General features: G+C 33.8%; 1 protein-coding gene across 1 annotated transcript; it reads right to left on the reverse strand.

Annotated features, from left to right (window-relative positions):
* Positions 1-5,867: 5,867 nt before the first annotated feature.
* Positions 5,868-11,017, reverse strand: LOC147293858 (serine/threonine-protein phosphatase PP1 isozyme 2-like). Its single transcript, XM_086230740.1, has 4 exons — positions 10,401-11,017; positions 7,710-8,269; positions 7,405-7,623; positions 5,868-6,485 (listed from the first exon to the last, which is right to left on the reverse strand). Exons 1-4 carry the CDS (start codon positions 10,573-10,575, stop codon positions 6,462-6,464), a joined length of 978 nt encoding a protein of 325 aa, XP_086086866.1. The 5' UTR covers positions 10,576-11,017; the 3' UTR covers positions 5,868-6,461.
* Between the last annotated feature and the right edge of the window lie 1,426 nt (positions 11,018-12,443).

Consider the following 12,443-nt stretch of genomic DNA (forward strand, 5'->3'; position numbering starts at 1 on the left):
TATTTGCTTCAATCAAATTAATAAATTGTAGTATTAAATCTTTATGCTGTGGGATGAATTGCATTGATCATCCAAAAGGTCAATGGAAATCACTTCCCATGCCATCTCAAACCACGTACAACTTGTGGCATGGATCCGTACTAATTAATACAGTCATAGACTTTTTCCTTTTCTCTGATATAATAGTCATAGACAGCTGAATGTTACTGAACCTATGCAGCCTGCATGCCTTTGGTTGGAAAACTGCTTGATGATCACTTCCCAAGTTATAACTAATTAACCTAATAAATAAATTATGCACCTATTACGTTGTTCTTTTGGTCAGAAATTATGCACGTACTATTACTAAGTAACGAATCCTTAATGCATTGGTCAGAAATTATGCTCGTTTGATTCTGATTCAGAAATTATACGATTGTACAAATAGTGAACGACTAAATTAAATTACACTAAATTAACAATCAGTGCAGGTGCATGCCTGTGGCTTTTTGGCTTTTTGACTGCTACCCATGTTAATGACTTGCAACACCCTGCTGGGATAAATCTTGTATGGGCAATGCCCCAGTAAGGCATGTCTCACATGGTTGTGGGTTCCACCTCATGTGAGACATGCCTCATTGGGGCACGCCTCATTGAAGACTCACTCCACGCTGCTGTGCTAAAAGTCAACCAGTTGACACTTCAATCATTTATGGTTTTGTAATATAAAAAATAAATAAATAAATTTTTTGTCATACTTGAAAGATCTTCAATCATGTTCGGCAATTGATTACCGTGGTCCATTACTAATAAAGCTCATGTCACAATATTATTGTCAACTTGATTACCTAACAGGGTAACAAATGACAAATTTAATTGAAAAAGTTTAGTGCAATTTAAGAAAATATCTCTCAGTGTGGAACAATTATATTTAATCTATTATTCGATCTTAACAAATCTCACATTAAATTTGGACAAGAAAAAGACTGCTTGACTCGATCTCCTATACAAATTAAGGAACATTTCCAACATTAAGGAACATTTAACATTAGATATCACGAAGAAGTTATTATTCATAAGTCTTTGTAATATTGAGTGATCAATACAAACACTCTTTGTAATCTTTTTTATTCATTAATTCTAAGAGATTTCGCGGACTTACTCTGATTTAGATCAACTATATATGTGAATATGCTTTCTATGATTTTATATTCCTGCATAGCATATTAGTCTGCTAATGTGTTTGTGGCGTGCAATTAAAGTTTGGCATGTAAGTTTGGGAAAATTAACAAACAATTTATAAAATTAAGCATGTGTTTATGTCTCGATCACTTTCATTATTCATTAAGCAAATTAGTTGATAAGGACTATATGTGTTCAATAGTTAATTTCTAGCTAGGGTTTTAAACTTTCGATCATTATCTTCGAATGTCTGATTCATACACATATAAAGTAAGTTTAAAAGTCACATTTTTGTCAAAGTAGTCATAACACAAATTGTTGTCAATTTGAATATGATCATATACATTTTGTGGTGCTGCAAACGTTACATTACATTTCTAGCTAGTGTTGTTAGTTTAATTATCCCCATTGTTAGTCAGCATATCATCTTTGAAGCAATACATTGTTTTATCATTTTTGCTGAGTTGAGCTTGAACCAATGCATCACTGAATACGTCACATGCAAAATAATTGGGAAATATCTGTCCTTGACGTACAGATCACTTGGATATTGAAAGTCAGAAGCATTTTGCCCTTTTGTGTTCTGTTTTTTTGGTTCAGGGTGCATGGTAAAAGTCAAAATATATAATATGTTAATGTTCTTCAACATCTTTTAAGTGGATTTAAAATTGGTGGCACCAAAATCAACTCTTTATCTTTAGCAAAATAAAAGAATGACAACCACAAGAAAATGTTGAAGTGCAAACCTTTGCATTGCGATCTGGTCAATCATATAGACCTACGAAATCTTAATCGAAATTACAATGAAAACTTCTAGGTAAATGGAATTTATTATAAGTCATTCAGTTCTGCAGACCAAATTGATAAATTGCAAGAAACATTTGGATTCTTACCAAATTAATGGATCGTCTATTCAAAAACTCCCTATAAGAAAGAACAAATAATGTACAAATAATAATAATAATAATAACAATAATAATGAGAGACTAAATGGATGAGATTGCAGCAAGCAGGTTTTACTAGCTAGCTTGCTATTTACAAAAAACAACACGTTCGAATTTTCATATTTTGTGAGATGATAGTCTGATAGATGACAAAGCCACAAAGCTCAATCAATCTGGCTACTGGGCCATGCAATCCTAAAGCGCGTAAAATTAAGGAGGGTTGTTTCATACCAATATACCATACATGATTGTCAAGTCTATGTGTAGTGCCAAATAGACCTGCCAAGAAACAATGGGATCCACTTAACGTGTGGGATCACTTGTTTCTTTTCTTCTTTCGATTTATTTAAAGAGAATATGTACGGTAGCGACACTATATGTGATGCATCTCATTTTAAATATAAAAAATCTATATTTTAATAGGAAAAGAGTGAGTCCAACAATATACAAAGATAAAAAATAGCGTGTTAGATTTTTTCTTATTTAAAATGATTCTAAAATTTGTACCAAAAAAATAGCTCTAATATTCTATTGAAGTTGTCGAAGTAAATTAATGTTCTATGTACTACAGTTATGGGGAGTGTAAATTCTCAAACATGAAAGAGCAACCATGTGGTTTCAGTATTGTTCTGTAATGCACATAATTTTGTGAAATTTATTCCACTAACGTATTTGAACTAGTAAGACAAGTATATGCACAAGAAGGTTCAAATGAGGATTGCATTATTTGAGCCATAGTGAGATATTACTTGTAAGATTTACTTTGCATTATTGTTTGATGATTGGAGCGATTGAATTTCTAAGTTTTCATTCAAGGATTATTCGTGCAAAACATTAAACAAATTGGAAATCAAGTTATCATTTAAATTATTTACCGAAGTCACTATTTTCATCTATTTATTAGATCACAGTTATTTTAGTGATTTTCAAATTATTTAATTTTTTGTAGCGATAATATTAATTTGAATAAAGACTTGTACAATAGACAACTTGGACTATCGAATACAATATAGAATAAGTAATGAGAGTGACACTTTATTATATAGCTCAAATGAGGTATACCTCATTTCAAACTTCCTAGAGTATATGCATACGGTTAGTATATATAATTTATAACTAACATTCAAAGTTCAATTAAGAAAATTAATTAATATTCATTATTCAAAGAGGTTTTCATGACTACCTAAAATTGTCTCCTTATTCTATGTTTATTTATTACATACCGTGTGAAATCCACATTGTCACTATCATCTATATTTAAAAAACATGATGATGGGATGTTAAACAAAACACAAAAGGACACAGGATTGAGACAAATTTGGGTGCCCATTATAGAAAATTCATTTATATGTAGACCCGATACATCGACCCAAAAAATGGGAGACCTGATACAGTATTGTTTTGAAAGACATTACTGACTTTTTTTGTTATATCGGAGGAAATCAAACTCTGGACCTAATTTAATACTAACTTTTACCCCATCCACTCTCAAGACTTGAACTAACCGCAAAAGTAAATATTAATGACTTTAATAATGCTAGGTATACAGTATACTATTTTTTTATATCACTTTGTGCACCACCTCTCTAATAGAGGTAAAATTTATTTATATTTGTGAATCATACTTCTATAAGAAGTGGTATATAAGGTGGTACCAAAAGTGTGGTATTATATACAGCTGCATTACAGCTACATGTTTAACCTCTATACGCAAGGCCAGATTCTCATATATCTCATGAACAATATTATCTGTCTGTATCTGAAAGTCCAAAGGGATGTATGTATGTGATTTTCCTATATCCTTTGCCCTTTGGACTTTGAAAAGAAAAAGATACAAATAAAAAGAATAAGACTTTGCATTTGACGTCAGAGAAAATGATAATGTAAAGGCCGGCCATTCAAATTTCAAAAGATGAGTGCTTTAGCGTAAGGGTTTTGCAGCCACACACGTGTCTAGCTTATCTCTGAGGACATTACAATCGAATTTGTTTGAAAGCATGCATATCTTGTGGCACACTGCACACACGCCTGCACATGCACAAGTTAATCTCACTTTATGATGAGCATTGGCTTAATTAGGCGGTTTATCGATATTCATAATCCAAGTGTTAAGAACATTTTGATTTTAAATGCTCTAGTGTCATGATCAAGCATGATCATCTGATACCCCTCAAAGCATCCACAGTTGGTGGGCAGAAATTATAAGTCAACTCCATTAGTAAGAGCAATTTTTATTATCAATTTATTAGCGTATTGCGTCAGATTCTAATAAGAATTTCATCATATAACAATAAATCTGACTTATTTTTATTAGAATTTGACATATGCAATACGTTGGCAAAACCAAATAATTTTTCTAACAACATACATTCATAATTTGAAATTGCGTCCCTCTTAATTGTTAGCGAGTAAAATGAAAAGAACTTACATAATTCATCATTATCCTACCAACAATTGAAATCCTTATGAATAGGGTTATCAATCTTTTTCCTTGGCAGTCCAACTTCAATGGCGATTTATTCTTCCCACATCTACAAAATGCATATTAGTCTTATATATATAGGTGTGGCAATTACAATGCTCCATAATCAATCTACTTTTCTATAAAAACGTAACATCCTTAGGCACCCAAAGCACCAAAAAGATGCATAGTATGCGATGGAGATAAGATTCGACCCCCCAAAAAGTTCCACTATGCAATCCCAACAAGGCAAACTCCCTATTCTAAAATTTTGGGCTTAGTTTCCAACCCTTTAATTAGGTCCAAATCCAATTCCACAGTGGTACTGCCACATCAAATCAATCAATGCTGATTTCCAAACCCTGAATCATGTACCTAATCATCAATCACATAACCACAGTCAAAATGCCATGCATGACACTGACAATTCATTTATGAGTACCTTGGAGGCTAGCCATTTTTTTTTTTTTTTTTGGGCAAATGGAGGCTAGCCATTTAAGTCGATCAAGGCCGAAAAGAAAGAACTAAAATTGTGCCTTTTCTGGAGTTTGATCAGGATGGACCGCTAAGATCTTGGCCTTCTGGAAGCGTTTAGTTGGCAATTTGGCCAGAATATAAATGTGAAGCCAAAAGCAATGAATGAATGAATGAGGATAAGAGCAAAGCCAATATGGGGACTATGGTCAAGTTTACTTGACCTGCAATATTAAGTCAAATAGGTATGCTCCAAGCATACAATTAATTAGTTCGGAATTAATGGTTCATATTTTCTCAAGTGGTCCATGCATCAAGGAATCATGGACTCTTTAGTCTTTACTACAAGACTTTGATCACAATTTTGTGAGGTCCAACTTCAAGAATAATGTGTGCCGATAAGGATGATAATAATCAATGCAAAGGTCGAAAGCACTATTTCCTAAAAACAAATAACAATAACAACAACAACAACAAGAATGAGGGTTTTTTTTTTTTTGGTTTAATGGCTACATAGTTCTTTATTACTTTCTCTAAACTGTGGCCAATTATGTAAAACCATGATGAGCCCAAGCAGCCCATTATTCTTCTTGCCCAATTAACTATCTGTATTGGGCCAGCCCCAAATAATCGGGCCAACCCAATTGGTTCCATTTCAAATTTCACATACTCCAAGTTAAGCATAAATATGAATTAAAGTGGCGTTTTGTTTATTTTTGTCTTTTTGTTTCTTCTATCCCTGGTATGGCCTAGCGAAATAGAAGCAATTACATGCATCTCTATGTCATTGGCATATTTAAAATGTAAAAAGAATAGGAGACTCAAAATTGATCATAGATGTGTTCACAAGAAGGAACAAATGGGAAGATAAATGAAGTATAAAAAATTTAGCACTTGCAAGTGCAAAGCGCGTGTAAGTATGTGGCAACCAATTACACGTGTCTTCACAGGTAAGGCTGATTTAGATTTAAAACAAGCAGAGTAATTGAAAGAAAAAATAAAAAATAAAAGAACTCTGATGCCACACAACAGCCTCATCTCAAATGTAACATTGAGTGCTTACAAGGAGACAATTCAATTCTCAAAAGATCTTCTATGGACCCTCAACTATTTTGGTTCTACGATTATATATATCTGAATGGGCAGACTGAACAAAGAAAATACAATGGAATAATGAGACCCAGTCTTACAAACTGGTATTATTTTCCAACTTTTTCTCTCACTCTCTCACATGGAGTGAGTCCCATATAAGAGATTGTCCAGGGAAAATCTTTTGCACTCTCCCTAGCTGGAGGAAGTTGCTAATTTGTATTCTTGCCTTGTATTGAAAGCAGCTTGAAGACTTCTTAAAACTGCTACGTTACCTTTGTCCAATCCAAGGCAGATATTTTCTTCAGCTATCTTCCATCACAATGAAGTCCTTACACCATTGCACCAAGAAATGACTGAAGAGAAAATAAGAAAGAATGCACATTTTAACAAGGCGTTGCAAGTGTCAACTATAGAGTGAAGGTTCATAAATGTATTGATATCAAAGTCCAGGACAAAAAGGCAAAACATAAAGGAAAATAATAAAATCTCCTAAAATGAGATAGCCACCTTTTGATAAATAGCAAGTGTAGACACTTGCAAGAACATTAGTACCAATAAATATGTCTGGGACAATGTTTAGATAAGAACAAAAAACTTGAATGCAGCCCAAAACATTAAAAAATTGTTCATTAATTAGGCATGGAACTCCAATATTAATATAAGAATCCATAATTAACTATCTTCGAATTCAGATACATTGTTGCATGACACTGGAGTATGCCATAAAGGGAAAGATATTGAATATTTTAATAAATGTGACATATTCATAAAGTTTGCTAAAACCAAACACCTAAACACACACTTGCATCACTGACTACAGAAATGCCTAAATTCTTGTAACATATACCGTAAATTTAATGTTTCTACAGCAACATGACTCAACAAATCTACCACTGCAATTCAAGATGCCATATCACATCAGTACCATGCCTTAGCCCTGAGAGGCCAATTTTCTCAGGTCCAACATGAAAATATTAATTTTTCCTTGGAAACCATGAAATTTTTTATGCTTTATTCTCCCAGGGGTCTCTTTGGCAGTGGAAGTAACAGATCCATGGTGCTACAATACGGTAAACTGCAATGATGCATTCATCTATAATTTTGCGATGCCTTTCTGTACTCAAATCAGCATGGATGGTAGTTGGAAAATAATTATAAATAATTTTCTATTCCTCTTGTATCAGTTGCCAACCAATTAGAATGCATGAAATGTTGCCATCATTATATGCTCCAACATAAGGTTCATACATTTGGTGAGATGGATGTGTATACCTTGACTTTTAATGGAGTGCCCGGCTTAGCTGCAGCTTTACTCCCAAAGCCAAACTTTGGCTTCTTATCTGCAGGCTTTAATATCTGGAAAGAGCACATAAGACTCTCATCTACGCTCATCATTGCCCCAGCATTGTCAAATTCACCACAGTAATTGGGTGCTGAAAATATGGTCACAAGTTGTCTATTAGCAAAGAACTCATATCCATCTTCAACAACCTGCAAATATAAATAAATATCCAATCAGTAGAAAGAACTCTAGGTTGCATGATTTTGGCAATTCTCAAGTTCAAAGATATTAAGACCTGGTGAGCTCGACAGACTAAGTCTAGATCATGCTTCCGAAGAAACTCTGCCACCCTATCAGCACCAAAGGTAAAGGAAACTCCCCTATCATTCGATCCCCAACCTTGAATGTCTTTGCTAGGATCAGACCAGAGAAGATCACATAGCAAACCACTTTCTGGAACATCAGTAGGTCGCGGTAAACTCTTAATCTGATTTAAATTGTTTAAATCAGGAGAAAGTCCACCGTGCATGCAGAGAATTTTTTCATCAATGAGAGCTGCTACAGGAAGGCAATTGAAACAATCTGTAAATAATTTCCAGAGTTTAATGTTAAATCTTCGTTTACACTCATCATAAAACCCATATATTCGGTTTATAGAAGCACATTCATGGTTGCCCCTCAGGAGGAAAAAACTCTCAGGATACTTTATTTTATATGCAAGGAGAAGGCAAATTGTTTCTAGGCTTTGCTTCCCACGATCTACATAATCTCCCAAGAATAAGTAGTTGGAGTGAGAAGGCAATCCACCAAACTCAAATATCCTCAGAAGATCTGAATACTGACCATGTATATCACCTGGGTGACATAAAGAAACTCATATAAGAAGACAGATACCAGAATAGTGTTTTTTTTTAATAGGGAAATGTAAGCATTACATATAAATGAATAGATTAAGCCTATAATTATTAAGAATTCATCTCTTTCAGGCAGTATTGGATGTATGATTTTAGACACACCCCAGAAATTTAACAATTCTATACAGGAGGATTTAATATTACACTCCAGTGCGGGATACAAGCACGGAGTTTCAGCATTCACAATCCAGTGGTGGAGACATAACATTCATCTAGAGCTCTACTTTCCAGGGAGAAGACCCACAACATCTCTATACTTCCAAAAGTGAAGTGGTTACTAGAAAGCATAAAAAACTGAAGTTAGAGTTATGGTTAATAGGAGAAATAGTCCACAAGAAAGCATTTGACGTTATTTACCACTGCAGAAACTTGGTTTTCATGGTGGAAGAACAAGAAGGACATGTTCTAGTAAAGTAATTCAGGATATTAATGACTTCATAAACGTAATTGAAAGAGAAACTTACTTCTTACACCAGCCGAAATCTATTAGTCAAGTTGTTGTTTCAATACTTGTGTTTTCTTACATGGCATTCGCATCAGGCTGAGAGCTAATCATAACTTATAAACTTAAAGCATGATGGCCATATTTCAATGCGTACTGACTACCCCAAATAATTGAAAAAATGGGTTTCTCATTCTAGTTTTGATTGTCTGCTATGTTTAACTTGAGGTTAGCAAATATTGCCAACGCCCTTAATGCCCCCAGGTACAGTATTTTTTGTTCAGCCCCTGTTGGTGCATCCATCAAGTACAGTATTTTTGCAATAGGCTTCATATCGACTTCAGGTCAAGACCTGAGCTAACTCTAAAGAATATTTTAATTGATTTAGAACACAATTCCTAGTTTCATTGCTACACCAAATTACTTTTGTCAAAAGAATAAAGTAGATAGAAGAAAAAGTTCCACAGGAAAAAGAAAAACTCACAGAGAATGAGAAAAGAATGGCAAGGCAGCAAGTATCTAGAAGACAAAGCTACTTTTATCCAATGTCCAACCCAACATTTTCTTTCAAGTTATAGTGTGCATAAGTACACATTACAAATGGGAAATGAAATAAAAACTTTCGATCTCTAGCTAATGGATTTGTGATACCACAAAGCAACCCCAATCCCAAAGCTACCACCAGGCTTGAACAAAGGTTCATGTCCTTATTATGCATCACTCCATGCCATTGGCCATTAATAACATATACATAAAACTAAATGGCCTGTCATCTAACCATAACAACGGAATCAAGAACAAATTTCTCAAATATGCATGTATGAAATAATGCTCAGTGGTTGCTTGATCACTTGTTTTATTTCCAGCACTTTGTCTTTGGCTTATAAATCGTATCTCAACTTCTCTAGTAAAGATAGTGATGCACCAAACCATTGAAGAAGATGATTTAATAGACTGTACCACCGCAAGCCACAAAGAATCTCCCAGTTATTACAAATTGTTTGTCTCCCAGTAATAACAAAACAACAAAAACAATTTTATTCCTTTCCTCTTTAGAGAGTAGATCTGATCGGCCGAGTTATCATATATTTTTATGTAAAAGGACTTGATATCCCCACAAAGTGGAGGTATTTGATAGTGTCGTATGCATCTGCAATCCAATATGAACACGAAAATAAGTTTTCAGAGTTGCCAAAGCCCAAAGGCCTTAATAGCCACGTGCTTCTTCTCATTAGTCAATTAAAGGTTGGAGTCAACATGTTATGAGTAGAATGGAAATTGTGGTAGAAACAGCCCATTTCTCAAGTTCAACTCGAGAGAAGCATAAAGTTGACATATTTTAGCATGGTTGTTAATCACTTTATGATGCCACACACCGTATATCGTCTTCAAATTTGATCACAACCCAGTTCAAGCTAACAAAAAATATACATACCCTTTGCATAAGTATAAAGAAATTCGACAACAAATTTGGTCAATACCCTTAGCATAAACATAATTCTATTTACTCCATACCCAGAAGATAATTTCAAATTCAAACTCAAAATTGATCAACCCACATAAAAAAAAAAAAAATTTAAATTAAAAGAAAAGTAAGATAAAAGAGAACATGGGGTTTAAAGAAAAATACCACAAATCTTGATGGGAGCCTCAAGCTCCAAGAGATTAGGCTGCCTCAAGAAAATATCCTTGGAGACAAGACAAAGCTGCCTGATCACGCCCTCTTCAAGCTGCACTTGCTTCCCTGGTCTCCCTCTAACTTCAAGAAGCCTATTGATCATACTATCAAGAACTGCAGGCTCCATCCCCAAGTTCCTCCTTGACCCTCCCCAAACAAAAAATCAATCTTTCAGAGTGAAACAGCAACCAGAGGAGAGAACAAAGCAAACCCAGAACGAAAAGGCGGAATATAAGAATAAATAACACTGCTTTGGCCTTGTTGGGCTGCGAAGACTTTCATTCCTTAGGGGGGAAAAGCAAGAGGGACTGTGAAAGAGAGAGCTTTAAATCAAACGGATATGGAGGGGGGATTTTGGGTTCTTTCTTTCTGGAGCTTTAGAAAAAACGAATGGTGCACACTGAATTGAAAAGCAAGGAATATATTCTTCAAAGTTTTTGGTTCTTTGGAGACGAAAGTGGAATTCAGAGAGAGAAATGAATGAGGGGCTAAAGTGGGTTGTGAGTGCGGAGCATGGACCCCCAATAAACCTCTCAGAGATGATGCAGAGACCACCAAATTTGAGAACTTTGAAACTCCGTGTGGGTGGCAGCCCACAGGAAAATTCACATACAAAATTCACATACACGCCGGTAAGTTCAGACCTGTTTTTTGTCTCTCTCTGTTCTTTTGGTTAAATTTTAAAAAAATCCAATAGTATCTTTGGCCAAAGTGCCAAACCACATTTTAGGAAACACAATTTAATTAATGGTAATTACAGCTACTGCCTCAAATTATACTATATTTGACATTTATCCCATAAAATTAATTTCGTTAACATTTTATTCCCAAACCATTAAAAATTCAATTTTTTCGTCAATTTTAAACACGTTGACACCATGTGATCTTATGCTTGAGGGCATTTTTGTGTTAATCATCAATTTAAGCTGACAGAGAGATGACTAAATGCCCTAAGGCAAGAGTCATGTGGTGCCAACGTATCGCCACGTGTGCAAAATTGACGAAAAATTTAAATTTTGATGTTTTTTGGGTTGAGAGTTTAATGGAATTAAGTTTGGGAGGTAAAGTGTCAAAAATTTTAGTTTAAGTGACAAAGTGTCAAACATGGCATAATATAGGGATGGTATTAATAATTAACCTTTTAATTAATAACAGATAAAATAATAAAAAACTAATATGTTAAATTAAAAATTAAAATAACAAAACTATGAGCATGTTCCTTAAAACAAGAAATAACCAATTAACAAACAGTACTAAGCAGTTGATTAGTTTTGTTTTTTTAAATGATCAATTCAGTTAGATAAAAAGGAATTATCCATTTAGTTAAATAAAAAAAAAATTATCCATTGAATTAGGTAAAAAAAGAATTTATCAATTTAGTCATTAAATTGGTTCTCCCTTATTATTTTCACAGTATCTATTTATGCAAGAAAAGTGATATGTTGTTGTGCTATGAAAGCGCGTGCTAAGAAGTTAGTCTATTATATAAATGTTATATAAAGCAAAGTAGCAAACATTCCAACCAAATAAAGTTTAGAATTTAAAAAAAAAAAAATTACATCCATTCAATCTCTCTCTCTCTCTCTCCAAAATGGAGAAATTTGAAAACTAACTTTAATTTTAAGTCAACTAAAGACTTTTGACTTTTAAAAATTTTTTTAAAAAATTTGACCCTCAAGTATAGTGCTCGAGCTCCTTTCGAAAAATGCTCAAACACTCCTCAAGCACTACTTAAAGTTCAAAATTCTACAAAATTAAAAAAAAAAATGTTAAAAGTCTTTAATAGAAACAAAAATAAGTTAATTTTCCAATTCTCATCCATTTTTACAAATAAAAGAATGACCAGCTTGTCTCCCCATTCTCTCTTTGCTATTTTGGTTTAGTTTCTTCACCTTCTCCCAAGAAAATTATCTATTAATTTCTTTATTTTCTTTCGAATTAGAAAATTGATAAATAATTACTCATTGTCATTATACACGTTGACATGTAGAGATG

This window comes from Dryas octopetala, chromosome 2 (genome assembly GCF_963921425.1).
Source record: "Dryas octopetala chromosome 2, drDryOcto1.1, whole genome shotgun sequence".
Classification (NCBI taxonomy): domain Eukaryota; kingdom Viridiplantae; phylum Streptophyta; class Magnoliopsida; order Rosales; family Rosaceae; genus Dryas; species Dryas octopetala.